The sequence below is a fragment of the Sminthopsis crassicaudata genome, chromosome 2 (assembly GCF_048593235.1).
Source record: "Sminthopsis crassicaudata isolate SCR6 chromosome 2, ASM4859323v1, whole genome shotgun sequence".
Lineage (NCBI taxonomy): Eukaryota > Metazoa > Chordata > Mammalia > Dasyuromorphia > Dasyuridae > Sminthopsis > Sminthopsis crassicaudata.
Window position 1 is genome coordinate 437,911,924 of NC_133618.1, and position 26,393 is coordinate 437,938,316.

At 41.1% G+C, this 26,393-nt stretch overlaps 1 protein-coding gene across 5 annotated transcripts in view; it reads left to right on the top strand.

The window, feature by feature from the left end:
- The window catches only part of TOX2 (TOX high mobility group box family member 2), a 307,223-nt gene extending 287,023 nt beyond the window's left edge, over positions 1-20,200 (top strand). For 3 of the 5 annotated variants that reach the window (XM_074292387.1, XM_074292386.1, XM_074292388.1), the window contains 4 exons: positions 8,525-8,605; positions 11,604-12,026; positions 14,110-14,240; positions 19,129-20,199. In XM_074292387.1, coding sequence (XP_074148488.1) covers positions 8,525-8,605; positions 11,604-12,026; positions 14,110-14,240; positions 19,129-19,165 — 672 coding nt within the window. In that variant the 3' untranslated portion in view covers positions 19,166-20,199. Of the gene's footprint in view, positions 1-8,524; positions 8,606-11,603; positions 12,027-14,109; positions 14,241-19,128 lie in introns of all 5 variants that reach the window. The other 2 variants (XM_074292384.1, XM_074292385.1) reach the window with 1 other exon arrangement.
- Positions 20,201-26,393: the final 6,193 nt, after the last annotated feature.

Genomic DNA, 26,393 nt, shown 5'->3' on the forward strand with positions numbered 1-26,393 from the left:
TAAACAAAAACTTGGAAAGGGCCTGGTTATTGGCTGTCATCCTTAGCACCAAAGCTTCCCTGGTAGGCTGTGTGAAGTTCTTCTAGTATTACCAAGGATAATGACAATAACATTCCTATTTTCTTGGCACTCTACAATTTATAAAACAATTGGCACCCCAATTTTAGGGATATTAATAATTATCGCAATACATCATTATCATTAATAACTGGCATTCCTATAAGTCTTTAAAGTTTGTAAAGCAATTTATATGTTTTCTAATTTGAGGCTCACAACAACTCTTTGAGATAGGTATGTAAGGTATCATTCTCATTTTACAGATGAAGAAACTGAGTCCCAAAGCATTGTGCCCACAGCTAGTAGACAGCACAGTCAGAAAAAGTCTTTGATCAGTCTCTGATCCAGGGTTCTTTCTCTGGCTTTATATTGTTTGGTGTATGAACTCCATAGCAAAGTCATCATACACAGGAATGGGCTCATTGAATATTCTAACTCCACATAAGCACTTATAGAAATTACTTGAAGGAACCACCTCATCTTTCTTTCCTCTCTCTCCTCTCTCTCTCTCTCTCTCTCTCTCTCTCTCTCTCTCTCTCTCTCTCTCTCTCTCTCTCTCTCTCTCTCTCTCTCTCTCTCTCTCTTCTCTCTCTCCCTCTTTCTCTCTCTTTCTCTCTCTGTCTCTCTTTCTCTCTCTCAGTCTCTCTCTGTCTCTCTTTTTCTGTCTCTTTCTTTCTGTCTCTCTCTGTCTCTGTCTTTCTGTCTCTCTCTCTATGTCTGTCTCTCTCCCTCGCTCTCTGTCTCTGTCTCTCTGTCTCTCTTTCTCTCTCCCTTCTTCTCTCTGTCCTTCTCTCCCTGTCTCTCTCTCTTTCTGCCTCTGTTTGTCTATCTTCCCCTGTCTCCCCTTCTCTCTCTGTCTCTTTCTTTCTCCACCTCCCCTTTTCTCTCTTTGTGTCTTTGTCTATCTCACTTGGGTCTGTCTCTCTTTGTTTCTGTCTCTCCCTCTCTCTCCCTCTCTGTCTCTCCCTTTATTTGTCTGCCTGTCTCTTTCTACTGCTATCCCTCTTTGCCTCTATCTTCCTGTCTACTTCCCCTTTCTGTCTCTTTATCTCTTTATGAATCTATTCTATCTCACTATTTTTGTCTCTCCTTGTCTTTGTCTCTCTCTATCTCTCTCTCCCTCTCTGTCTTTGTCTGTCTTCTCTATCTCTGTCTCTTGTCTCTCCTCTTCTGACACTTTCTTCCAGGTTATAACTCCAGATTGAAATTGTATCTGACTCCTGACTCGGGGACTTCCAAGAATTTTGATTATAGAATTTCCCTAAACTCCCCTTTCCTTTTTCTGATACCCCAACCAAGCACAGAGAGAGGCCTTAGAAAGGGGAAGGAGGAGGAGAGAGGCATTTAGAAGCACCTTCTCTGTGGCCTCTTCACTTCCTCTCTGTTCCTCAGTTGCCCCAAGCAGCAGCTTCTTTCATCTCCCCATCCCTGTTTCTTGGCAGCAGCAGCAGCAGCAGTAGCAGAATGCAGGGCTCATGTCAAAATTCCTGGATTTCATGGTCTTTTCTGGACAAACATTAGCATTCTTAGCAATATAGTTTATATATTATATATAGTTCTATTTTGACTGCCTCGTGATTTAGGGAAGGAAATTTGCCCTCCTGAACAGTGAAATAAGTGAAATAATCTAGATATTTCACTCCAATTCGACAAGATTTACAAAGTGCCCACTGTGTGCCAGGCCCTGTGCTAGGTACCAGAGATTTTTAAAAATCAGACTTATGATTTCATTGGTTTGGGGAACTCCCAGTGAGGATCTTTCTCTACTAAGAAAGTCTGACACCTTTCCTGAAACACAGAATCTTCAAAATTTATACTCTGTAATTATGTGACTTTTCTGGGGTCATACAGAAGCCTGCCCTCAGACATGCTTTAGCACTCTGCCTCTCAATTGCTAGAAATACAAAATACAAAGATAAAATATGAAAACAATCCCTTCCCTCAAAGATCTTACATTATACTGAGGGAATAAACCTTCCTTCCCACCTGCAGGGACTAGCTTACGCTCATAATGGCAGTCACTTTTTTTTGTTTGTTTTTCCCTGAGGCTGGGGTTAAGTGACTTGCCCAGGGTCACACAGCTAGGAAGTGTCTGAGACCAGATTTGAACTTGGGTCCTCCTGAATTCAGGGCTGGTGCTCTATCCACTGAGCCACCTGGCTGCCCCCAGAGTCACTTTTGCTATTGTTCCTAACATCTAGATCAAGCCCCTCTTTTTACAGGGAAATGGGAGTCCAGACAAAATAGGAGATTTGACCAATATTCTCTTATTCTCCTCCTTCTTGGCCCCTCTGCTGAATAGGAGGTTGTAGCCTGCGCTCTCCTCGCCCCTCCATTCTCTTCTGTTGGGCTCTCACAGCACTGCGCTCTTTTGGCTCTCCTCCAGAGTCTGACCGCTTTCTCTATTTCCTTTGGTAGATCATTATCTAAGTCTGGGCCCTTAACTGTGGAGGCAGCTAACCAAGGCTTTTGTCCTGAGCAGCATCTGTGTCTGCCTCTGCCTGTCTCTCATCTCTGTCTGTCTGTCTCCTCTCTCCTATCTCTGCTGTCTCTCTATCTCTGTGTGTGTGTCTCTCCCCATCTCTCTCTTTTCTTCTCTCTTTCTGAGTCTCTCTCTCTTTCTGTCTCTGTGTCTCTGTCTCTTCTTTTACACAGACCACTCCAACCATATGTCTCATCTCTGCTTCTCAGAATTTCTAATTTCCTCAAAAGTTCAATTCAGAAAAGCACAGAGGTATGTGTGTGTGTGTGTGAAAATCCAAGATATCTGGATCAGAGAGTATGTGAATGAAAATTAATAAACAAAAAGGGGAAAACTAAAGAAGGACCCTCACTTCTCCCTGTCTCTCTCTTCCTCCCCATTTCTCTCTTTTCTAATCTCTGTCTTTCTGTCTCTCTCTTTTTTTCTCTTTCTCTCTCTCCTTTCTTTCCTTTTCCCTCTGTTTCTCTCTGTTTCTTTCTCAGTCTTTTTTCCTCCCTACCTTCTCCATCTTTCCTTTTCTATCCCCATTTCTTCTTCCTTCTCTTTTCCCTCTCCTAGGAATTTAACTTTCATCTCTATTTTCATCTGGTCCCTATCTCTCATCACCCACTGCCTCCTGGACATTTCCAACTGGGATGCCTTACTGGCATCTCAAATTCAGCTTGTCCAAAATTGAACTTATCTACCACCACCACCAAAACTCACTCATCTTTTGAATTTCCCTATTTATTTAGAGTGCCATTATCCTATCTGTGAAGGGAGTAATGAATCTTAGTCATCCCTGATTCCTTCCTCTTCCTCATCTTATACATCCAATCAGTGCCTGTGCCATGTCAGTTTTACTTACAGGATCTCTCTTGCATCCATGCCCTTCTCTCTACTCACACAGCCACCATGCTTGTTTGGGCCTTCATCTGTTCCCTCTTGGACTATTACAATTTCACCTTAATTGCTTTCTGGAAGGAGAACTCAAATTTCCCCCTTTCCAATTTCTCCTCCACACAGCTGCCAAAAGTGATTTTTCTAAAACAAAGGTCTGACCATGTCATTACCTTGCTCACAAAAACTCCAGTGCCTTCCTATTACCTCTAAGTACAATACAATATGAATAGAAACGCCCTCTGCCTGGCATTTAACAACCTGGCTCCAACCTTCCCTTGCAAGCATGTTTCTCTTTTAGATCCTATAATCTAGGAAAACTGGCTTTCTTCCTGTTCCTTCCCCTCAATCCCCATTTCTCATCTCCATACCTTTGCAAAAAAAACCCAAACCTCCCCCCATGCCTAGGATGTGCTCCTTTCTTATCTCTGCCTCTCAGAATTCCTAATTTTCTTGAAAGCTCAGTTCAGAAAAGCAGAGGGTGTGTGTGTGTGTGTGTGTGTGTGTGTGTGTGTGTGTGTGTGTGTGTACGCATGTATGTAAAAATCCAGGATAGCTAGATCAGAATGTATGTAAAAGGAAATAAATACACAAAAAATGGAAAGCCAGGGAAGGACCCACACTTTAAGAAGATCATTTTGGCAGCTAAGTGAGGATGAATTGGAAATTTGAGGTAGGAAAACCAATCAGAAGTTTACAGCCATAATCCAGGCAGAAGAGAGGTGACGATCTGCAAAAGGGTTATAGTTCTTTGAATGGAGAGAAGGACACTGAGATAAGGAAATGTTGCAGAGGTTAATAATGAAAAGATTGCAAATGTAAGGTAGCCCTGTCTAGCTGGGTTTCTGTAGGGAGAAGAGGCAGGTCAATGGCCATTGAGTGCTCTAATAAAAGAGGCATTTGGGTCATTTGATGCTGTGCTATGAAGTAGGTGCTATAATTATCCCTATTTTGTAGGTGAAGAAACTGAGGCTGAGAGAAGTTAAGCAACATTAAGGTCACACAGCTAGCAAGTATCTGATGCAGGATTCATTCAGTCAGGTCTCCCTGACTCCAAAACAAAGTCTTAAACCTTCTATACCATGCCTCCTCTCCAACAAATCATTCCTGGCACTTCACTGCATTGTAAAAAACAAACAAACAAACAAACAAAAAACAACAACAACAACAACAAAAACAATAAAACTCTGGTTGGTCAAGATCCTACAATCGGGAGCAAAGGGAATCACTTCTTCATGTCTCATATCAGGCCCTTCTATCTAAACTTGCTCAAAAAAATAAAAAATAAATAAACTTACTGAAGCAAGAAGGGGTTCAATGAGATTCCATTCTCCAACAGAAAGGAGACCAATTTGGTTTGGTGGAGAGGAAGGGTAAAGGAATATACACACTTTATTTTCATAAAATATATTTTAAAAGTCAGTAAGTTTCTACTACTCAAGTTTATAATTATTTTTTCCAGTTGGCGAATAATAATTGTGAGTACCCTTTCTGGCCCCTCAGACATGCGGTTTCTCCAAAGGTTTCTCTCCTGACTAATGTTGTCAAGTATTGCTTTCTCTTAATCTCTCTGGGTCTAAGCTTTCTTACATATAAAAGAGGAAGTTTAAATGAAATAATCTCTAAGGTTCCTTCCAACTCTCAATGTATAATTTACATATCATTATCAATAAGTGTTCCATGGGAAGAGTAGCTCTCTGATTGGAAATGGAAACAATTAAACAAGTTTTAATTTAGACCACTCCTGATTTTTACTTCTAAGCTCAGGCATACAGAGCTTTCCTTTGAGGAAAAGAGCAGAAATTCTATATTTCTTGTTCTTGTTCAGTTGTATCTAATTTTTTTTATCCCATCTGGGTTCTTATGATTGGTAAGCCAGCTAAAAATTGTCATCAATATTGTGACTCAGGGAATTGGATTCCCCAAAGACCCAAAAGGCCCTTGTCCTGACAGAGGAAGAATTGAGCCTCAGCTCCTCTCAGGAAAAGTTCTCATGAGTAGATGTCCCTACCACTTTATTGATGACTTCTCAGGGAGAGAATCCATACCAACCAATCTTGTATCAGGAGACATTGGCCCACTGGGAAGGATCTTGGAGTAATGAATGGCCAAGCCATCCCAGTGTGATACTGACTGACATGGGAAAGTGGGGTGGAGGTATGCACTTCCTCCTTGCGGCATTTACACCTCCCCTGCCTCCAACCCATACCACAATGTAGAGTTTCCCTTCCCCCACCTCTGCCCCCAGCAAACATTCTCAGGCTCCAGTAACCCGTGGGGCTTATCCTGTAAACCCCCTTTGAGGACAGAGGCTAGATTCTCTGGCAGGGGTAGAGAGAATGAATTGCTCCATCTTCCAGTGTGATCAAATTATCCTTTAGCCTTTCCTTCACTGAATTTGCCACCAAATAAGCACCCCTCCTTATGTATAAGCACTTGAATGAAGGAGATTCAGTATTTGGGACAGCCAGAAAAATCAGCCTGGCTGTCAGGCAGGCCCCTCTCTCCTTACAAATGCGCTCTTATTATAAAGAAACGGCAAGCCTCGGGCAAAGACTTTCCATTGTCTTAATCAGCAGATCTTGGGACCAGATACTATCACAAGCAAACCTCCACCTCTCTTCCTTGCAACCCATAGAGAGAGAGACCAAAAGAGTCTCCACAGAGCTTCCCCTCTGCCAGACAACACAAAGACAGAAGTACCCCACACATACACACGCTTGAGTCCCCCACACAGAAACCCTATGGAGCCTCCGAAATTCATACAAGAGGCAGTGATGGAAGGGAAGCCTGGTATTGGGGAGATGAAGAAGCCCGGCCTTCTTAAAGGAAATATACCCTCGTGGACAACATGGGAATTTTATTGCAAGGCTTATGCATAGTTTTATAACCTTTTTTTTCTCTCTCAATAAGGGTAAGGAATAGGAAGAGCAGAAGAGAAGGAAAGAAAATAGACTTTTGTTAATTAAAAAAATTAAATGAAAATTTTTAAAGGATCAAACAATCTCCCAATAATTCAGCAATACTCTTGGTCCTTCAAGAGCAATGGAGCCAGAATAAGATCAACACAATAACATTCTCTTTTTCTTCACTATCTTGAGTACTTCCTCCAGGTGTTAAGGTGAAGGCAGCCAGCCTTCTGAGTTACACTGGCAGGTCCTGGGCTATTAGAAAGAGCTAGGTGGGGAATCAGGAGGACTCATCTTCCTGAGGTCAAATGTGGCCTCAGACACTTAACACTTCCTAGTATGATCTTGGGCAAGTCATGTAGCCCCAATTGCCCTACCAAAAAAAGGAAGGAAGGAGGAAAGGAGGGAGGGAGGGAAGGAAGGAAGGAAGGAAGGAAGGAAGGAAGGAAGGAAGGAAGGAAGGAAGGAAGGAAGGAAGGAAGGAAGGAAGGAAGGAAGGAAGGAAGGAAGGAAGGAAGAAAGAAAGAAAGAAAAAGAAGAGGAAAAAACAAAGTAAGCTAAGATCCAGAGAGATTAAATATCCAAAAATGCACAGGTAATAAATAGCAGAGCAAGGTAGTATGGTTGATAGAGGATTGAAATGAAGAAGATTTGAGTTCAAAGTACCTTCAGTGACTTAATAATTGCCCTAAGCCTGTGAAAATCACTTACTTGCTATCTACCTTGATCTCCTCATTTGTAAAATGAGAATTATAATAACATCTACCAGAATTGTTATGAAAATAAAATGAGATAATATTGTAAAGTATTATGTAGATATTGTTGTCATGATTATCATAATTAACTAGGCTTTGGACCTTGCCTTCAAATCCAGCACTCTTTCCACAAAACCTAAGGATACAAATGTGTAGCATGATCCTGGGCCTAGATGATTAAGGAAATTCCCAGACCCAATCCTAGGAAGGAACTATTTTAACAGAGATTCAAGAACTGTGAAATAATTTTTCACATTGACTTATGCTTTCAAATCATTTTCACATTTGCTATCAGTTAAGAGACAACTATAAGCCCCTACCACTATATGCCAGGCACTGCCCTAAGCCCCGTGGATACAAAGAAAGACAAAAACACAGTCCCTACTTTCAAGAAGCTTATACTCTGGGGGGACGAGGAGACGATATGCAAGCAACCCTGGACAAGCCAGATAGAGACAGTGTAAACAGGAGGGCGCAGGAGTAATTCTCCTCACTTTACAGTTGAGAAATCTAAGGCTCATTGGGAACAAGGGACTGACGCAAGACCATACAACTTATAAAGAGTGAAACAGGCCAGAACCAAGAACCCTCATTTCACTAAGTAAAATCCAAACTGCATTCCTGCAGTAATCTGTGATCCCTGGGGCCACTCTGGGAACAGTCTCACTTCCCTCTCTGAGCTCACCATATTCCATGTCTGCAGCCATCAGGGATGGCTTAAAGTCAGGTGCTCTTCAGGGCACGGCCTGCACTTGATTTCCCAAATATGTATTGTGTATGTATGTATATGGGGCACACATGCATTCTCAGAAGGCTAAAAGCCAACTGTCCTATAGGAGTCCACGTGACCACAGGAAGGAGAAATATTGACAAGGACAAGGGAACCTGATAAAACTGTAACTACCTACAGCCACAGTCATTAAGGTAGATCAACAACTCATAATTTTAAGAATTTGCAAACATTTTACAACTGTTATTTCAACTCTGTGCACTAGGCACTATCATTATTATAGCACATAATTAATAAGGGCCTGAGGCTGGATTTGAATCCAGGAATTCTCACTCCAAAAAATATTCTTGCTACTACTGAAGTTAAGACCCTGAGGGAAAAGAACAGAAGAGAGTGATTATTGATTAGTGAGAAAGGGAGTCTGCTTACCCCTTCCTGTGCCACCAAGGGAGGCTCAGAGATATCATGTGCACATGGAAGGAAGGAGGCAGACTTCTGGGAGGACAGAAGGGACCTCATCTGAGCTAGGACATCCTGAGACTCTTTGTCATGGAATTTACAAGCAGGTGAGACAAGATGGTCCTCCCAAATTCTCACTGATAACCTTGCATGGGTTCTGGGAGGTACAGCAGGCACCACATTTGTGCTCAGGTAAGGCAGGCGTTCACTCAGCCCCTCTCACTGACAGCTATTCTTTGTTTCCTTCTTTCAGGCCTATAAGAGGAAAACCGAAGCTGCAAAGAAAGAATATTTAAAGGCCCTGGCAGCCTATCGGGCCAGCCTCGTTTCCAAGGTAACCAGCCCCACTTTTCATCTAGCCAGTAAGCTTTCTGGATGCAATAAATTAGTTGCATCTCTTGAGAATCTCTGAGGAGGAGCCATTTGATAAGAAGTATTCTGTGACCATGCTGCCCATACTCTTAGCCATATTATTGCTGTTCTTTAGGCTAAAGGGATACAGGCAGGGGTGTGCTACTAAATATTTAACAACCAGGGTCTTGGAACAGAGGAGGATGGATACATATACAGTTTTTAGTTTAATCTACATCATAAATCTCCATCAATTTCTTAAGTCTCCACAATGATCAAAACAACAAATCAAACCTCGATATTTGGCACTTTTCAGTTTCCAAGGTGTTAGTACTCCCATGTGTAAATTTAAATATTGGGGAAGCACCTAGATGGCACAGTGGATAAAGCACTGGCCCTGGATTCAGGAGGACCTGAGTTCAACTATGACCTCCTACATTTAACACTTGTTAAACACAGCTAGAAAGCTGTGTGGCCCTGGGCAAGTCACTTTGCCTCTCAAAATAACAGCAGCAACAACAATATAACCACTGACTAGGTGTTTAGAGCTGACTCTGGCACATCCCTGTATAGAGGCTGTATAGACTTGATCAGCATAGAAGTGGGCACCAGACAATATAGACTTGATGCCATTTTCAGGAAATACCAACAGCCAACACTGAACAGGACTCAGAAGCTACGAGAATCAGGCAAGTCCTTAATCATTGTCTGAAGCCACATTTTCCAATTTTAGGAGCAGTTAAAATATTTTTTAAAGATCTAAAGAACTATGATGTGAAAGGTAGTTTAGAGTATGGAAATAGGTTTTACATGATTGTCCATATTGCCATATATAACCTATATTAAATTGCCTACCATCTTAGGTAAGGGAAAGGGAGGGAGAAAATTTGGAAATCAAAATTTTATTAAAATATGAATGTTAAAATGTTTAAAGAAAGAATTACTCGGCCTAGAGAACAGAACTAGGAAGTTATAGTGAATGAACTCAATTTTGTTTCAATATAAGAGACAATTTCCTAAGCAGCAGAACTATCCAGAAGCAGAATGGGCTATCTTGAAAGATGGTGAGTTTCCCATCACTAGAGGTCCTGGAAGAAGCCATTTATTCTGTCATCACTTTCATGATTGGACACAAAGACATATCTTTTCTCCAGTCTAGGTCATCAGAATCTCTAGTCCTCATATCACTTAACATGGAAATGGTGGTATGAGAATACACAGATCAATTTATACAACTCCTAGTGGCAGCAGAATATGGGGAAACTCCTACCTTTATAAAAGCACAAATGGCTTTGGCAATTCACAAAAGTAGTAACAATCACTTTAAGAAGCAATATAGGAAAAATAAGACCATAAAATAGGTTTAAAACAGAATTTTCCTATGTACATCCTTATATAGTCCAAATGTTATCTATGCAAACCCTAGTTGTACTCTTGAGCATAGATAACATTTGGACTATATAAGGATTTACGTAGGAATATAGGAAGAACTATTATAAACTCCAGGCTGTGGGTTATATCTGCAGACACTGAATTCTAGTATCTCCTATGCCTCGAACTTTACTTGTCTGGGGCCGTGATGACAAGACCAAAACAGTACAAGCCTTCAAAGATGTTGCATTCTATTGGAGGCTAGGAAATAACATATGAATTAAAAATTAAATACAAAGTAATTCCTAGAGGGAGATCTCTGATAGCTCTGGGAAATCAGCTAAGACATCATGTAGGAGATAATGTGAGCCATGCTTTGAAGAATATAAGAATTCCAAGAGGCAGGAATGAGGGAGCTCCAGGCATGAAAAATGATCTGTGCAGAGGCAAAAGATGGAGTGCCCTACATGAGTCCAGTTTGGCAGAACCAAAGAGTGGATAAGGGAGAGTGACAAGTCTGGAAAAGTAAGTGGGAGCCAGATTATTAAGGGATTAAAACTCCCAAAGAGAGGAATGTCTATTTGATCTTAGGGGAAACTTATTGAATAGAGAATTAACATAGTTAGATCTACATTTTAGAAAAATCACTTTAGAGCTAAAGGGAAGATGATTGGGAAGGGAAGGTTGTTATTGTTCATCCTTCTCTCTTGAAGAGGATCAATGACATCACAAGGTTGATGACTTGGAGTGAATTGGATTTAAGTGAGCAAGACTGGAGAGCCGTTAGCCTCACTCTCTCCTTGGGAGTCCTAGAAACTCAGTCCTTAGACTCAGGTCTAAGCCTTTGGGAAGAGAAGAAAAGTAGAGCGAAAACATGGAGTATGTGTCTGGCTAAATACCAGCTGAGAGATATCTTCCTCAGAGTTAGGTGACATTACTGAGGACGTATGGACATGGGGAACAAGATAAAATCTTCGGTATTAACATTTTTAATACTGCTATTTCATTGGCTCCTTGTAGACTGAGAATTGATGTGGTATGGTAGACAGAAAGCTAGCCTCAGAGCCAGGAGGACCCAAATTCAAGTCTTGTCTTTGATATATATTGATTGTGAGTCAGAGAAAGTTGCTTGATTTCTCAATGATCCAGGTAGCTCTCTGAGGATGATTAGAAAGAATGTGCCAACCTGCACTAGAAAAGGAAAGTCCTTACCAGGAGCTCCCTGTGCCAAGGTGGTTACAAATCTAGTTCCTATCCTCTTGTATCCTAACTCCTGCTTACCACCAGACCAGAAAGTAGGGCTGTGTTCCCCCTAAGAAGGCTAACCCTTAATCCATTGACTTATTAGTGGGTGCCAAGATTCTTTTCTTGGTCCTTCTGCTTCTCAAAGTTCCTTGGAATGTAAGGAGACTGCTACGTTTCTTCACAATGGATCAGTCTAACTGGGAAAGGAGTAGTGAAGGATTAGGGAGAAGGCTTTCCTTCTTGTCCCATAGCCTACAGGTGCCAAGGGAGAGGTCCCATTCTATAAGGTAGAAGAAGGCACTGAATTGAACTATCTTATGCACATCACTATCATTTGCTTATCACGTCCTGTGCTTCCCTTCCAGAGCTCTGCTGAACAGACTGAGGCTAAGACCACCCAGCCCAATCCTCCTTCTAAGATGATTCCCCCCAAGCAGCCCATGTATTCCATACCACCCCAGGCCTCATCGCCCTACCCGGGCCTTGGCTCGTTCCTGTCCCCATCAGACCTCCAGGGCTACCGTGGCCACCCTCATCCCAGCCTCTCCAGGACCCTAAACTCCAAATCCATGCTGCCCAGCATCAGTGCCTCGCCACCGCCACCACCGCCGCCATCGTTCCAGATCAGCCCTCCTCTCCATCAGCAGCTGGCCCTGCATCACCCCCAGAGCGCCATCCTCAACCAGTCCCTCAGCATGCAGCCAGTCCCCCAGCAGTCCATCCTGTCTCCTCCGCCCATGGCACTACAGGTCCAGCCCCCGATGAGTACCTCGCCTCCAGGGCAGCAGGTGAGTGAGGCCTTGGGACCAAACAACTTCCTGACTTAGTGCCAGGTTCAAACTTTGCTCAGCCCAGGATGGCAAAGCAACTCTCGTAACTCCTAAGGAGACAGAACGGATGATCTTAAAGATTACAGTTGTGTAAAATACAGCTCTGCTGAAGTCAAGGACTTTGGTCTAACCCCAGAAATATGCCTTTTGGCTTCCCAAAGAGAAAAATCTTTTTTCTGTGCTCCCCAAATGTTTGCTCTTCCCTTTAATTTATTCAACAAAATATTTATTAAGAATCTGTAAAGTGGCAATATCATCTGGACATGCCCTCAGGGTATACCAGAAGAAAGAGGGTCAGTGGGGCAGCAACCTCTCCTCCAGCTATCTAAGGTCCAGGGAGGGAGGAGGGAAGAATTCCTGCTTTCATCTCTCATCATCCCAAGAGTAGGGGTCTGTAATATTTGGGGAGAGAGAGAGGGGGAAGTGTGGACTGAAGGGTCAACCCCCTCCCACTACCCCTGGTTCTAGGCACTAAGGATACAAAAACAAAAATGAAATAATTCCTCCTTTCCAGGAATTTGTGTTTCCTCATTTGGGAGAATGTGGATAGTTCCATGCAATCCCATTCATACCATGAGGTTTGAATTCAGAACACAAGTTCTACTGCCAGTGGTTCAAAAGGACTACCTTTATAAGTGAAAAACAAGAGAGAAACAGGTGATTAGAAGAAAAATATACATATTTGCATGATGGTTCTTGCTTTAAAATGACCTGCATTGAATATTATTTACCATTCGAATGACATTTTCATATCATCCATTGAAATCAAGGGATTAGATTCAATTAGAACAGAGGAATGGGTGAATGAAAGGTCATTTAATAAACTCCTACTTTGTGCCAGTCAATCAATAAGCATTTATTTAAGTGCTTACCATGTACCAGGTATTATAAAGTATTAGGGATACAAATACAAAAACAGATATAGTTCTTAACCTCAAGGGATTTACATTCCAAAAATTAGAAGTTAGCTCTAGAGAAGTGATAGCCAGGAACGGTATTTTGCTTTGGAAAATTAAAGGGATTATGAAAGGAATAACTAGATCTACTATTTTCTGTAATGATGAAAATCTTGATTTAATGTTTTCAGAGATGGAAAGTGGAACATCAGGAGGTAAAGGGAGTGGCAGAAGGAGGAGAAAAGCATATAGGCTCTGGATGTCCATGCCTGGGTGCTAAAATATGCCACAGGTTTTGCTGAGGGAAATTGATGAGGCAGTGACTACAGACTGACACTGGCTTATACATCACTAAATATACCTTTTGCTAGGTAGATGTGCTCAGCAACTTTTGGTCACTCTGGCCTGATCATAAACTTTATTCTTCCAATTGCTCACAGTGGTTCTCCTTTGCAATTAATGGGAGAGGTGGTCTCTGTGGTCAAGGCTCCTGGCTTCTCCCTCCATTAGCCAACAGAAATGGTATCTACAGTCAATCAGCTATAGATTTCCCAACAGAACTAAAATGTCCTTTTTGTTTAGGGATGTTATCCCTAAGATTTGTCATAATGTTACAACTGGATTTTAAAGTGACAGATTGGAAAACCATCAATGAATCTTTCTTCCCTTAGCTATTCCAGTTGAAGATCTAATCTAGATTTAGTTCTGGAAGGAATCTTATTGGTCACATATTCCTACCTTCCTATTATTCAAGTGAAGAAACTGAGATCCAGAAAAGTTAAATAAACTATCTGTGATCAAATGGATAGTAAATAGGAGAAAGGACATTTGAACCCATATCCACATGCTCCAAATTCTCTAGCTTTTCCAGTGCATCACAATGCTTCCAGGAATTGCTCAATAACAAGTCTAAATTTTCTAAAATAATGATAAAGGTGATTTCAGGTATACTACATCCTAGATCAGATGTGGGGCTTTGGCTTACTAGTGCCATGAGTTCTGTGGAAGGAATTGCTCTCTGCCATGTCAGACTCCACCTGTTTCTGTGCAGGTCACCTTCCCTTGCTTGCTCCCTGCTTGGGTTCCTGCCTACTCAGATTTGTAATGTTTCTGTATTTTTTCCTCTCCATCCCATCTCTCTGCAGGATTTCTCACACATCTCACCTGAGTTCCAAAGCAGCGTTGGCTCCTGCTCCCCTGGCACATCTAACACCCCAGGAAATAGTGACTGGGACAGTGATTACCCCAACCGAGAGTGTGGCATTAACCACTGCAGGTCAGTAACTTTGTGCTTCTTCTCAGGAAACCCAACTCAGTTTAACTCCAGATAGTGTTAGAGATGACTGGTACAGGCAATCCAGTATGCTGGGCATTGCCCTGCACTGAGATCCAGCAGACCTAGATTCTGTCCCTGCTTTGCTGCTAACTCCCTAAGTGACTTTAGGCAAGTCCTTCCCCAGGGCCTCAGTCCTCTCATCTGTAAAATAGTGTTAGTATGGTGCTGTGGATAGAATGTTGGATTTGGAAATTAGGAGGATCTGCATTTGAACCTCATACTGGCGATATTGATCCTGAGAAAGCCTCTCTGAGTCTCAGTTTCCTGATCTGTAAAATGGGCATAAAAATAGCTCACTATTTAAAAAGATCAAATGAGAGTGTGTATCTAAAGTACTCCAGAGCTATTGTTATTATTTTTAATAATAATAATGGATTTAATTCTATAATCATTAAGATCCCTTCCAGCTTTGATGTTCTGTGATTCTGTTAAATGCAAGATGTCTCTCCAGTCATTCATTCACTTACCAAAATCCCATTCATATTGTTGATTGAGAAGGAAACACTGGGAAGTTCGTGACCAGGAAAACATCAGGGAGCACAGTTAGTCCTTTGGTCTCTTTGTCAGAAGACTGGTTCTGTAGCTGTCTTCCCAGAGCCTCATTCACTCTGTACATTCTGCTGTTCTGAGATGGGAGATCGTATTCCCCACAATAGTCTAGTAAAGTGGAGAGGTGGTTTCCTTGTTCCCACTGAAATTGTTCCAGTTGGCAGGGGAGGGAGCCCCCAAATAGGAGATTTCTTTTACTTCTGCTTTTCGAAAGCGAGTCATGTTCTCTTAGCCCGGAAGCCACTTCTGCTGGGCAGCTTTCCCTCTCCTTTGAGCAAAGTTTAAATTGGCACATATTAAAGGGGGTTCGGGGGGAACCTGACAGCTAGTTGTTCTGCTAATTAAGGGAAATGAAATCATGAAATTGTACCTTCTGTGCAGGCTAATCTCAATAGGAAGTTGCATAAAATACTCCTTGATCAGGTACGAATGCATGGGCAAAAGACAATGATGGAAGCCAATCATTCTGCTTCCTAAATGAGCACAGATCAAGCAGTGTCCTGGTTAAGATAGGAAAAAGTGTTTCATCCAATGTTCTTTGCTTATTCAAACCAATTTTCTTCCTGTGGGTTATGTCATTATTTTTTAAACCCTTTATTCCATGGGGCAGTCAGTCCCTCCAGTAGATGTCAACAAAATCTAAGGAAGGCTATGGCAAAGAAGTATACTAGGGATGTTCATAGAATCACAGAAGGTGGGATCATGGGATTCTAAATGAGAAGGGACCTTAGAGAATATCTAATCCAACATCCCCTTTTACAGATGAAGAGACTGAGGCACAGAAAGAGTAAATGACTTGACTGAGGTGTAAGTGACAGAGTCCATATTTAAACCCAAACCTAAAACTGCACAACTCAGAGCTGAAAGTTCCCTCAAGGTCACCAATAAAAAGAGCAGTTGGCATCCATGCTCCTCTGGAAGACCTCCCATCATGGGAACCCTCCACTTCCCAAGGCAACATGTTCCTTTTCTAATTATTAGGAAATTCTCCCTTATACTGAGCCACAATCTGTGGCTTTTTGATTTCTCATCATATTCCCAAACAAAACATATCTACTCCCTCTTCTCCCTGATAAAGGTTTGGTTGACAGTTATCATGTTGCTCCACTCTTCTTTTCTCCATTTTAAACTTAGTCAACTCCTTGAGAGGATTCTTGTGTTGAGTCTTCTCATCCCCCTTCTCAGCGCTCCTTAGGTGAGCTTCACTTTGTCCTTTCCAGTTTCCTGGTCTATATCTGGCCACTGGACCCCAGTGGCTCTAGGAAAAAAATAATAAAGCTGGAGATTTTGCCCAGCCCTCTCTCACTTCAACCCAGTTCACTTGCATGTCACTTGCATTCTTCAAGAATTAAGAACAGACAACCACATCAACAAGGTCAAATATGACCTGTGTTGGACTGACTTAGTACTCTAGAGAAATCTGAACCTGGAGAGGTAGACACTGTGCTTTTTTTAACACCCTATATTTCACTGGCAAAAGACCAGTGGACCATCCGATCCAATTCATCTTTAACCAAGAATACCCCCTATAACAGGGGTTCTCAAACTACGCGGGCCAGATGCATCTGGCTAAGGACGTTTATGCGGCCACCAGGTTATGGCAAACGGGCTGAGGGGCAGAGACAGAGTGTGAGCTTTTGTTTTTACTATAGTCCGGCCCTCCCACAGTCTGAGGGACAGGGAACTGGCCCCCTATTTAAAAAGTTTGAGGACCACTGCCCTATAGCTTCCCAATAATCATCAGGCCTTCTTGAAGCCCTCTAGGAGAGGACCCCCTCATATTAGTTGGTTTTTATTTTTTTGGATGCTCTACCACCCCACTGACCCATATTGTGTTTGCTGCTTCCCACCAAAAGGAAAATTGTCAAATCATTTTCACTTGGCTTTAGCTTCGACCCTCATTCTGTGTTTGTACAATTGATTATTTTGAACCCATGAATCAGCAAAACTAACAATTTATTTAAATTTAAAGCTGTTTAGCCTTGATTAGGATGTTTGTAAATTATTGTATAATTAATTGCCTTTTAGTGACCTCAATCCCACAAGTTTCACAAATTAATCTCAGTACTTTCTACAATAATACTTTAGATTTGAGACAGATTTTGTTGTTCAGTCATTTTTCAGTCATGTCTGACTTCACAAAGATGAATCTTTCTGATCCCAAGCCCAGTACTCCATCCTCTGCACCAGCTAGATTTGAGGCAGGTAACCTTACTTGAATAAGTATTCTTGAAGAAAAGCATAAACATCATACCACTCTTGTATTTGCTCATTGTTCTTCTCTATTATAGATAATTGTTCAAGTTTAGTCTTGACCTAAAAGATCCATTGTTTGGAAGATGGTTTGGAAAATCTGACAATTAAAAAACATTAATTCAAACTCTGTGAATCTTCCCATTGTCAAAATGTATTTTAATTAGGTTGAGTTTGAAGCAGTGTCTTTATGAGATCAGCTATCTAAGCTGGCTTCAAGTTCAGATCAGGCCTGAGGTAGGTCTAGAATACCCTTTTTAGCCTATGGCCACACCAGCTAGATTACTCAGAAAGTCAGATGGATCATCAAGGAGCTCATTCATTCCAGACCGCCTTTCCTAATTCCTGAGTTTTCAATCTCGATAACCACTAAATCAATCTTAACTCTAAATCTACAGGCCAATGAGTGAAGCTTTTGAGACTAGTTTCATTCTTCCGGAACTAATGAAATCATTTCTGAAGGATGAACAATGTATAAAATCCAAACCAGTCTCAAGAATTAACCCAACAGAAGGAAAACTATTTTCAGCTCCAAAGTATAAACAGGACCTGAAAAAGCAATATCCCTTTTTACATTAAGGTCAATGTGATATTGCTGTTTATTTTATAAAGCAAATCTGGCTCAAGGAGAGGGGGTAAGGAAGGAGAGTTGGATCGTAAGTCAGGAGAACTGAGTCTTCACCCTGGCCCTGCCACTGACATCCTTGGAGGCTTTGGGCAAAGTTCTTTCTGGAATCCATCTCTATAAAATGAATGAGCTTTTGCCAAAAGAGGAAATCTCTTCCTTGTATATCCAAACCTACCCACAGAGTTATTGGTGGTCTTTAAATTTGACTATCTAATCCCAGAGATCCTAACCATCATTCCAAGGTACATGGGGTTCTGCTATAGTCAACGGTGTTATTTAAGGTTTTGTTAAATTCTGGATTTAGAGTCTAACCCTAGAGATGGCCCTGTGGAACTGTGTCATGGTATAGTTAAGTTATTGGATTTCTGGCTTTTGAAATTCCAAACCCCCCAAAATGATATTAAAGCTAAATTGAATATAGAATTTAGGCCAGTGATTACCAGAGTGTCAGTGATGAAGAGGCTGAACCACTTTCCAGCATCCAAGCTCCCACTAGTTTTGATGAGGATCCATCTCCTGGAATACTATTTGCCTATAGTAGGGTCCTCAGACCAACCACATTTCCAAAAGTCCATCTCCCCAGGACCTTGCCTCCTTACCACCTCCTTTCCATTCCCCTTCCTTGTCTTGCCCCAATTTTTTTGCCCGTGTTACCCCCTTATGTCATAGATTCTCAGAGCTGAAAGGAGTTACATGGGACTTCTTGTTCAGCTGCCTACACAGCATCTGAATCCCTTCTGTAGGTCATCTAGTCTCACTGTTGTCCCTTCCTGAGATGGGGAGATCGCTGTCTTCCAGACAGATTATTTGGACAGCTCTTATTATTAGAGAATTACTCCAAGTATGGAGCTGAAATCTGCCTCCTATAATTGCCCCCTGCAAGCTCTAGTTCTGTCCTGCAATGAGCCAAATGTAACAAAACTAATCCCTCCTTCACCTGATGTTCTCTCGGCTATTTGAAATAAGCAGTTGCTGAAGCCTCCTCCCTATGACCTTTCTTTTGGTTCCTTAAACTTATATGACATGGTTTTGAGTCCCCTAACTGTGCTGGTAGCCACTCTTAAAACACTCAAGCTTGTCACTCTTCCTACTAAAACATCTGTCCTAGAATTTGCACGATAATCAATCAATCCCACTACTCCAGGTGGAAGTTTGATAGGATTGTCTCTCCTCTGAATTATTTATTTCTGCCTCCATTTCTACGATCTGCCTGGCTCATTGAATGTTGAGGATCCAGTGAAGTGATGTATGAGCCAGAGATGGATAACTGATGCCAGGCTGAGATCAAATTTGAGTGAGGGGGGATTCACATGGTGGGGGGGGGTCGTCAAATACCCCCAGGTGACATCGATTTCCCATCCATCTGACTGCTTTCTTTCTACTCTTTTTCCCCTTCAGCATGCTCCCAAGGGATAAGTCTCTCTACCTCACCTAAACCGGCCATTTCTCCCCTCCGAGGCTCAGAGGAAGGACATGGGGATGTGGGCCTGGACACTGGGAAGAAGCATCAAGCAAATCCCGGTGGACTGGAGGGCTGTTCCAAGGCACCTGTACATTGCCCAGTTGGGGAGCAGTTCCTCTTCTAACTCCAAAGTCAACTTCTGAAGGCAAAGAGCTCGCTAGGTCCTTCCCCACCTCCAACCCCAAAGAACAAACAAGACTCCCTTTTCTGTTCATTTGCTTAGCTTAGCTCCAAACTCTTTCCCTAGTGACCTGCTCTTAGACACAGCCCCAAGTTTCTGCACCAGGCTTCCCTGCTGGGCCAGCCCCATAGCAAACTGCGCCTTCTGACTTGCTAACGGCACTCAATCGGTGCAAGGAAATGTGAAGTATGTGTGAATAGTGTACATGCAAAGGCCTTGGATATCCAGCAAAGTAAATCCCGAATCCACAAAGACCCCACTGGCATGCCTCACAGGGAGGGGGGCGGGCGGCCGGCCAGAGGGCTGGTAGAAATGCAAACCCAGTTTTACAAACTCGCCCACTGTCCTGGGCGTGAGTGTGTTGGCTCCACGTCAGTAGATTACTAAGTGTGTTAGACCTGTGCTGAAGACATCTTTAAGATTTTTTTGTGGAAGAAAAATAGTAGTTTACTTTCTAGTAAAAAGCATTTTATATTAACTGTAGCACATTTTTTTAGTTATACATAGACAGAAGATGTGTATAAAAAGCCTGCCAAACCTGTTTCTATGATTTCTACAGCAAGAAATGGACAGTTTCTAGCCATGTTGCCTGGCATTGTTATTTTTTTCAGCCATATGTCCATCTATTTAAAATTGCTGATGATGATTTTGTCTATTTATGGAAAAGGAAGGAACAAAATACACAAGAATTACAGTTTCTCGGAAGGGGCGTTTGTTTATTTCCATTTAGTTTTGCTCTGACTTTCTTTGTTAAGGGACTCCCTTGGCCCTGACATATTTGTTTTGGTTCACAATGCTTATCTCAAACTTTCTTTATAATAAAACTTCTTAAAAGTAGAAAACAAACCACTAGTCTGTTATTCTCTCGTGAGCAAGACACCCACACATGCCTACACTCTGGCCGTGACCCATACACGGTCCTTCTTTCTCAGGATTCCAGACATTCTTTTTGGCCCTAACCCTAAGATCAGCTTTATATCAAGGGTTGGGGAAAAGAGATCACGGATTTAGAACTAGAAGAGATCTTAGAAATCATATGGCCCAAACCCTCTCATTTTACAAATGAGAAAATAGACCCAGAGGGGTTATACAAGTTCTATCAACTGAGGGAGTATTCAAACTCAAGATTTCTGACCCCACATCAATCATTCTATGAGCAGAGATGGGGGAGAGGGCATTCCAGGTGAAGGGCATGAGGGGCAGCCAGTGCAAAGGCGCCAAGATAAGGTGGAATGTTATACATAAGGAACTGAGAAAAGGAGGCCAGTTCATCTGGATCTCAGAACATGGGTCCTGAAGGTCTTTTGAAGCTGAATAGGGTGGTTTACATTTGATCTTAGAAGCAATATCATATCCAGTGAGCTTTTCCACCATATATCAGCTTAGTTCAGGAAAAAGATTGATTTAACTTTAATCACCAAAATTAATAAATTGACCTCAATAAACTTGACAGGCGAACTCAATTCTTCCCTTAATTTCAGGAGTTTGTTGGCTCAGCAGGTGTATTCATAGAGCATTCGTTCAGGCTGGAAGTAACCATAGAGATTGCAGATTTTCAAAAATGCAAAGGGTCATCTTGTTCAATTCATACTTGAATAGAGGTCAGCCTTTCCAACAATGGATCATCCACCCTGGGTATGATCTAATCCCTGGCAGGTTTTTCATTACTTCAATCCTAAGTCTATCTCTCTGCAACTTCCACACCTAATTCAGTTCTTTGGGAGACATATAATAAATTTAACCTCTCCTCCCTATGCAAACTGAAGAAAACTAATATTTCCCCATAAACCTCTCTTCTTCAAGTTAACCATCCTCATCTCCTCCAACCAATCCTTGTATAAAACGTTCTCAAGACTCCTTACTGAATAAGTTTTCCTCTTCTGGACCCATTTCAATTTGTCCATCTAAATCTACAATGTTTATCTTAAGATGCAGCACTCAGAACTGAAGACAATTCTCCAGATGAGATCTGACCAGATCAGAGTATGATGAGAGTATAACCTTCCTAAGTCTGGACATTATATCTCTGTCCACATAGCCAAAGTTTCCATTGACTTCCCTGCCTGTCATGTCACACAAATGGCCTACAATGTTGTCTAGACATCTTGTAATGGTACAGTTGCGAATCCAAATGTAGGGCTTTACATTTACCTCTATGTAATTTTATATTCTTTAATTCAGTCCACTGTTTTAGCCCTTTTGAGAGCTTTGGAAATCCTGACTTGGTTCCAATATGTTAGCAATTCCTCCTAGTTTTGTGATATCAACAAATTTGATAAACATGACATTTAAGTCTTCATATAATGGCATAACATGAAAGTCATTGATTTAAGAAAAAATTGAACAGAACAAAATTAAGGACAGATCCCTGGGATATTCCACTGGAGTATCCCACATGCCATATGGCCAAGTTGGCATGGTCCCATTAGTCAACCAAAGAGTAATGACACTTGTAGTCCAGTCATTCATATTTCAAATCCACTTAACTGTACCAGGTATGACTCAGCCAACATCTAAGTTGTTCACAAGGGTAATATAAAAAACTTTGTCAAGCACCTTGCTGAAATTCAGCTATCCTGTACTGTTAGTTCTAATGCCCTTGCTCAAAAAGGGAATGGAGTCAGTCTGCCTGACCAGTTTTTGACAAAGCCAATGCAGCTCTTTCTGATTACTGTTCTTTTCCTGGATGTTCACTAACCATTCTTTTAATAATATATTCTATAATTTTGCCAAGAATTCAAGTCAAGTTCACACAAGCCAATGGTTTAAAGAACTACCTCATTCCCCTTTGGGAAAAGAAATCAGGCCATTCATCCTTTTTCAATTCTGCTATATCACTCCTCATTCTCCCTTCTTTGCAAACATCCCCCACAGTAGTTCAGCAATCCTATCGGTCACTTCTTTCATCTCCCTGAGAGCCATTTATCAGATCCAGTGACTAAAATTAATTTTTTTCTTAGTTTTTATTTCCAATTCCAAATCACCTCCCTCTCTTCAGTCCCTCTTCCACCTACTGGAAAGGCAAGCAATATGATCCCCATTATACATGTAAAGTCATATAAGAGAAAATCTCATTAAAAGCAACTCATTTAAAGAAATTAGTTTAAAGTTCAAAATTGAGGCATGCCTAAACAAGGCATATGATTGCGATGGAATACTACTGTGCTATAAGAAGTTACTAAGGAGATGGTATATAAAACGTATACCCTATGTAAAATATATATCAATATAAAACACATTTCTATACTAGCCGAAAAATAAGGAAAAAACAAGAAAAAATTTAAAGGTTTATGTATATATATAAAATGCCATTAATTCCTTCTTTGGAGGCAAATAGCACATTTCATCATCTTTGGATCATTGTATTGGTGAGAATAGCTAAGTCATTCACATTTGATCCTGGTTCTGTTCATTTCAATTTATATCAGTTTCTCCCAGTTTTTTATATCTACAAGTTTTCTATAAGTCCTTCTAGGTTTTTCTGAAACCATCCCTTTAATAATTTCTTATAGCACAATAGTACTCCATTACAACCACATACCACAACTTGTTTGGTCACTTCACTCTTTTGAACTTTCAACTCATTTCTTGCATTTTCTTTTTTTTTTAATTCATTTTTCCAAATTATCCCCTCCCTCCCTCCACTCCCTCCCCCCGATGACAGGTAATCCCATACATTTTACATGTGTTACAATATAACCTAGATACAATATATGTGTGCAAATACCATTTTCTTGTTGCACATTAATTATTAGCTTCCGAAGGTATAAGTAACCTGGGTAGATAGACAGTAGTGCTAACAGTTTATATTCGCTTCCCAGTGTTCCTTCTCTGGGTGTAGTTGTTTCTGTCCATCATTGATCAACTGGAAGTGTCAACTCATTTCTTTAAAGTTGTTGCTCTGTTAATTTAATGAGATTTTTTTTTCTTAATCTCTCCTTACTTGTCCAGTATTCCAATTCCCCATTAACAGCCATTTTTATTCTGTTCCTTCTAGGACAAAAATCATTGTCCTTGGAGAAAGAATAGAAGCAAAACTAAAGTTAAGTAGTGCTATCTCTCTCTCCATCATCATTGTCCAATCTCCCCATTTTGCAGAAGACCTAGAGAAGGGACATAACTTGGTCAAGTCCACAAAATGCATCAGTAGCAGATCTCTGGCAAGTGCCCTAGTCCAAGACTCTTCCCCCGCACCAGTGTCCCAGAGTAAGAGCTGAAAGGAGCAAAAAAAGAACTACTGTTATTTCTGGACAGTTTAACTTGATTTGGTTAGAAGAAGAAAAAAATAAAAATGAAGACTTCTTTGACATGAGGGATGCAGCAGGTGAAAGATTAAATAATTGAGGAAAACAATGCTTTCATCTACTAAACGCCATCGATTTATTAAGCAATGCATGCAGGAACCACTAGGTGGCACAATGATAGCGAATGGGCTCTGTAATTGGAAGGACCTTAGATCAAATCCAGACACCATGTATGTAACCCTGGGCAAGTCAGTTAAACCTAAAGAAGGAAAAAGGGAGAGGGAAGGGGAAGGGGGAAGGAGGATGGAGGAGAGAGGCAGAGAGGGAGGGAGAGGAAGGGAAAGGGAGGAGGAAAAAGGGAGGGAGAGGGAGGGGAAAAGAGGGAAGGAAGAAAGTAGAAGAAGGAGGAGAAATGGAAAAGGGGGAGGGAGGGGAAGAAAAACAATGAATGCCAAATGCCTAACAAAAGCTTAAACCTGGACATTGAGGAGGAGACAGACTTTTATATATTACAAACAATTAATCAAATAGGAGCAAGTTATTAAAAGGAAACTACAACATTAAGTGATCTAATTTATAATTGTATGAAAGATGAGCGACTTTCCAAGTTGAAAGGGGAAGAGCCAACAAGTTTAATTCCCTGCATCTAAAAAGGAGGTGTCCCACTCCATTGTGTAAACAATGTTTTTTTTTTAATTTTTTGGTTTTTTCTGGTTATACACATACTCTAACTTTTTAATACACATTTCTTCATGAATCATGTTGGGAGAGAAAAATCAGAACAAAAAAGAAAAACCATGAGAAAAAAATGAAACAGAAGAAAAAATGTAAATATAGCATGTGTTGATTTGCATTGTCTCCATAGTTATCTCCCTGGATGCAGACAGTGTTTTCTGTCCTAAGTTTGTTGGAATTGCCTTGGATCACTGACCTGGTGAGAAGAACCAAGTCTTTCACAGTTAATCATCACACAGTCTTGCAGTTAACGATGTACAGTGTGTTCTTGGTTCTGCTTGTTTTGTTCAACATCAGTTCACATAAATCTTTCCAGGCCTTTCTAAAATCATCTTCTTCATCATTTTTAGAGAACAATAATATTCTATATTTCATATATTTTATACCATAACTTATTCAGGCATTCACTAATTGATGAGCATCTACTCATTTTCCAATACTTTGCCACCACAAAAAGAGCTGCTACAAACATTTTGCACATGTGGGTCCTTTTCCCTCCTTTGTGACTTCCTGAGATACAGACCCAGTAGTAGCATGCTGGATCAAAGGGTTTGCACAGTTTTATAGCCTAGTTCCAAATCACTCTCCAGAATGTTTGGAGCATTTCACAACAGCACCAATAATGCATCAGTGTCCCAGTTTTCCCCCATTCCCTCCAACATTTATCATTATCTTTCCCTGTCATTTTAACCAATCTGAGAAGTATGAAGTGGTACCCCAGAGTTGTTTTAATTTGCATTTCTCTAATCAATATTGATTTAGAGCATTTTTCATGTGATTATAGATGGCTTTAATTTCATCATCTGAAAATTGTTCATATCCTTTGCAAGTGTCTGTAAATAATCAAAGTAACATGGAAACAATAACTAATTGATCAATATGGGACCAGTTTTCAAATATGACACACAGGTTGCTTGAGATGTATGATTTTGAAAGAGCCCTTTGCTCAGACCTTCTTTGGGTCTGACTGACCTAAACTAGGTCTTTAGTTAAAGGTCTCCAAATAGCAGGTACTAGTGGTCTAGTTTCCTAGCCATGCAAGAGTAGAGATCTTTTTCTCCACAATTGAATAAAGTTTATCACAAGACAGAATTTGAACTAAACCCATAACCGAACAGAAAAGAAACTGGGCTAGCTCCAGAATTGAGTCACAAGATGGAATCGTTATGATTTCCACAATTAACTACTTGCTGTCCTAATCCCTTCATTTCACTCAGGGAGAGAAGGGTCTGTGCTTTATTGGGAAGAAGTCACAGATTACTGAAGAACCTACCTCAGTCCCCTTTGAGGGAAAGAAATCAGACCATTCACCCTTTTTCAATTCTCTTAGTTACATCATTCCCCTTTCTCCTCCTTTTCAAGCATCCCCCACTGTAGTTCAGCCTAAGGGCCCTTAGACATCATAAATATCCAATTCTCTCTTTTTATAGATGTGAAAATTCAGAGGTTCAATGGCTGGCCCAAAGTCACATGGCAGACTGAAATTCTAACTCAGATCCTACAATACCCAAGCCAAGTTTCTTTCCCCTACACACAGCTACTAGCACTAATAGAATCTCTCAATAAGATTTGCCCTCTTAAGGGAGGCAGCCTCCAAGAAGACCTGGATTCAAGTCCTGTCTCTAACAAATATTTGTTTTATAACCTGGTCAAGTTGCTTAATTTCTCAATGCTCCAGGCATAGCAGAGGAATGGCTGCTCTGCATGAAAAATTCCTAATACTAGTACAATCATCTCTCAGTTCCTCAGTCAAACCAAGCATATCTTCTAACTTCTTGGTACTTCTGCAGTCTCTGACCCAAATATGGTTTGTCCTGATCCCACCTCACACAGGAAATGAAGGACTTGTGCTTATGCCTATGACAGGTGGCCTGAGCATATGTTAACAGCAGGAAAAGGTGACCTTCTCCTGGCCATAGACAAGGAAGGGTCCCCATGCTCAGCAGGAATGGTAAGCCATTACACTCTGATTCCTGAAAAGCAGAGTTTCCTGCCTTGGGGGAAGAATTTCTGGTCCCATTCCTGCCTGAGCAAAAATCCA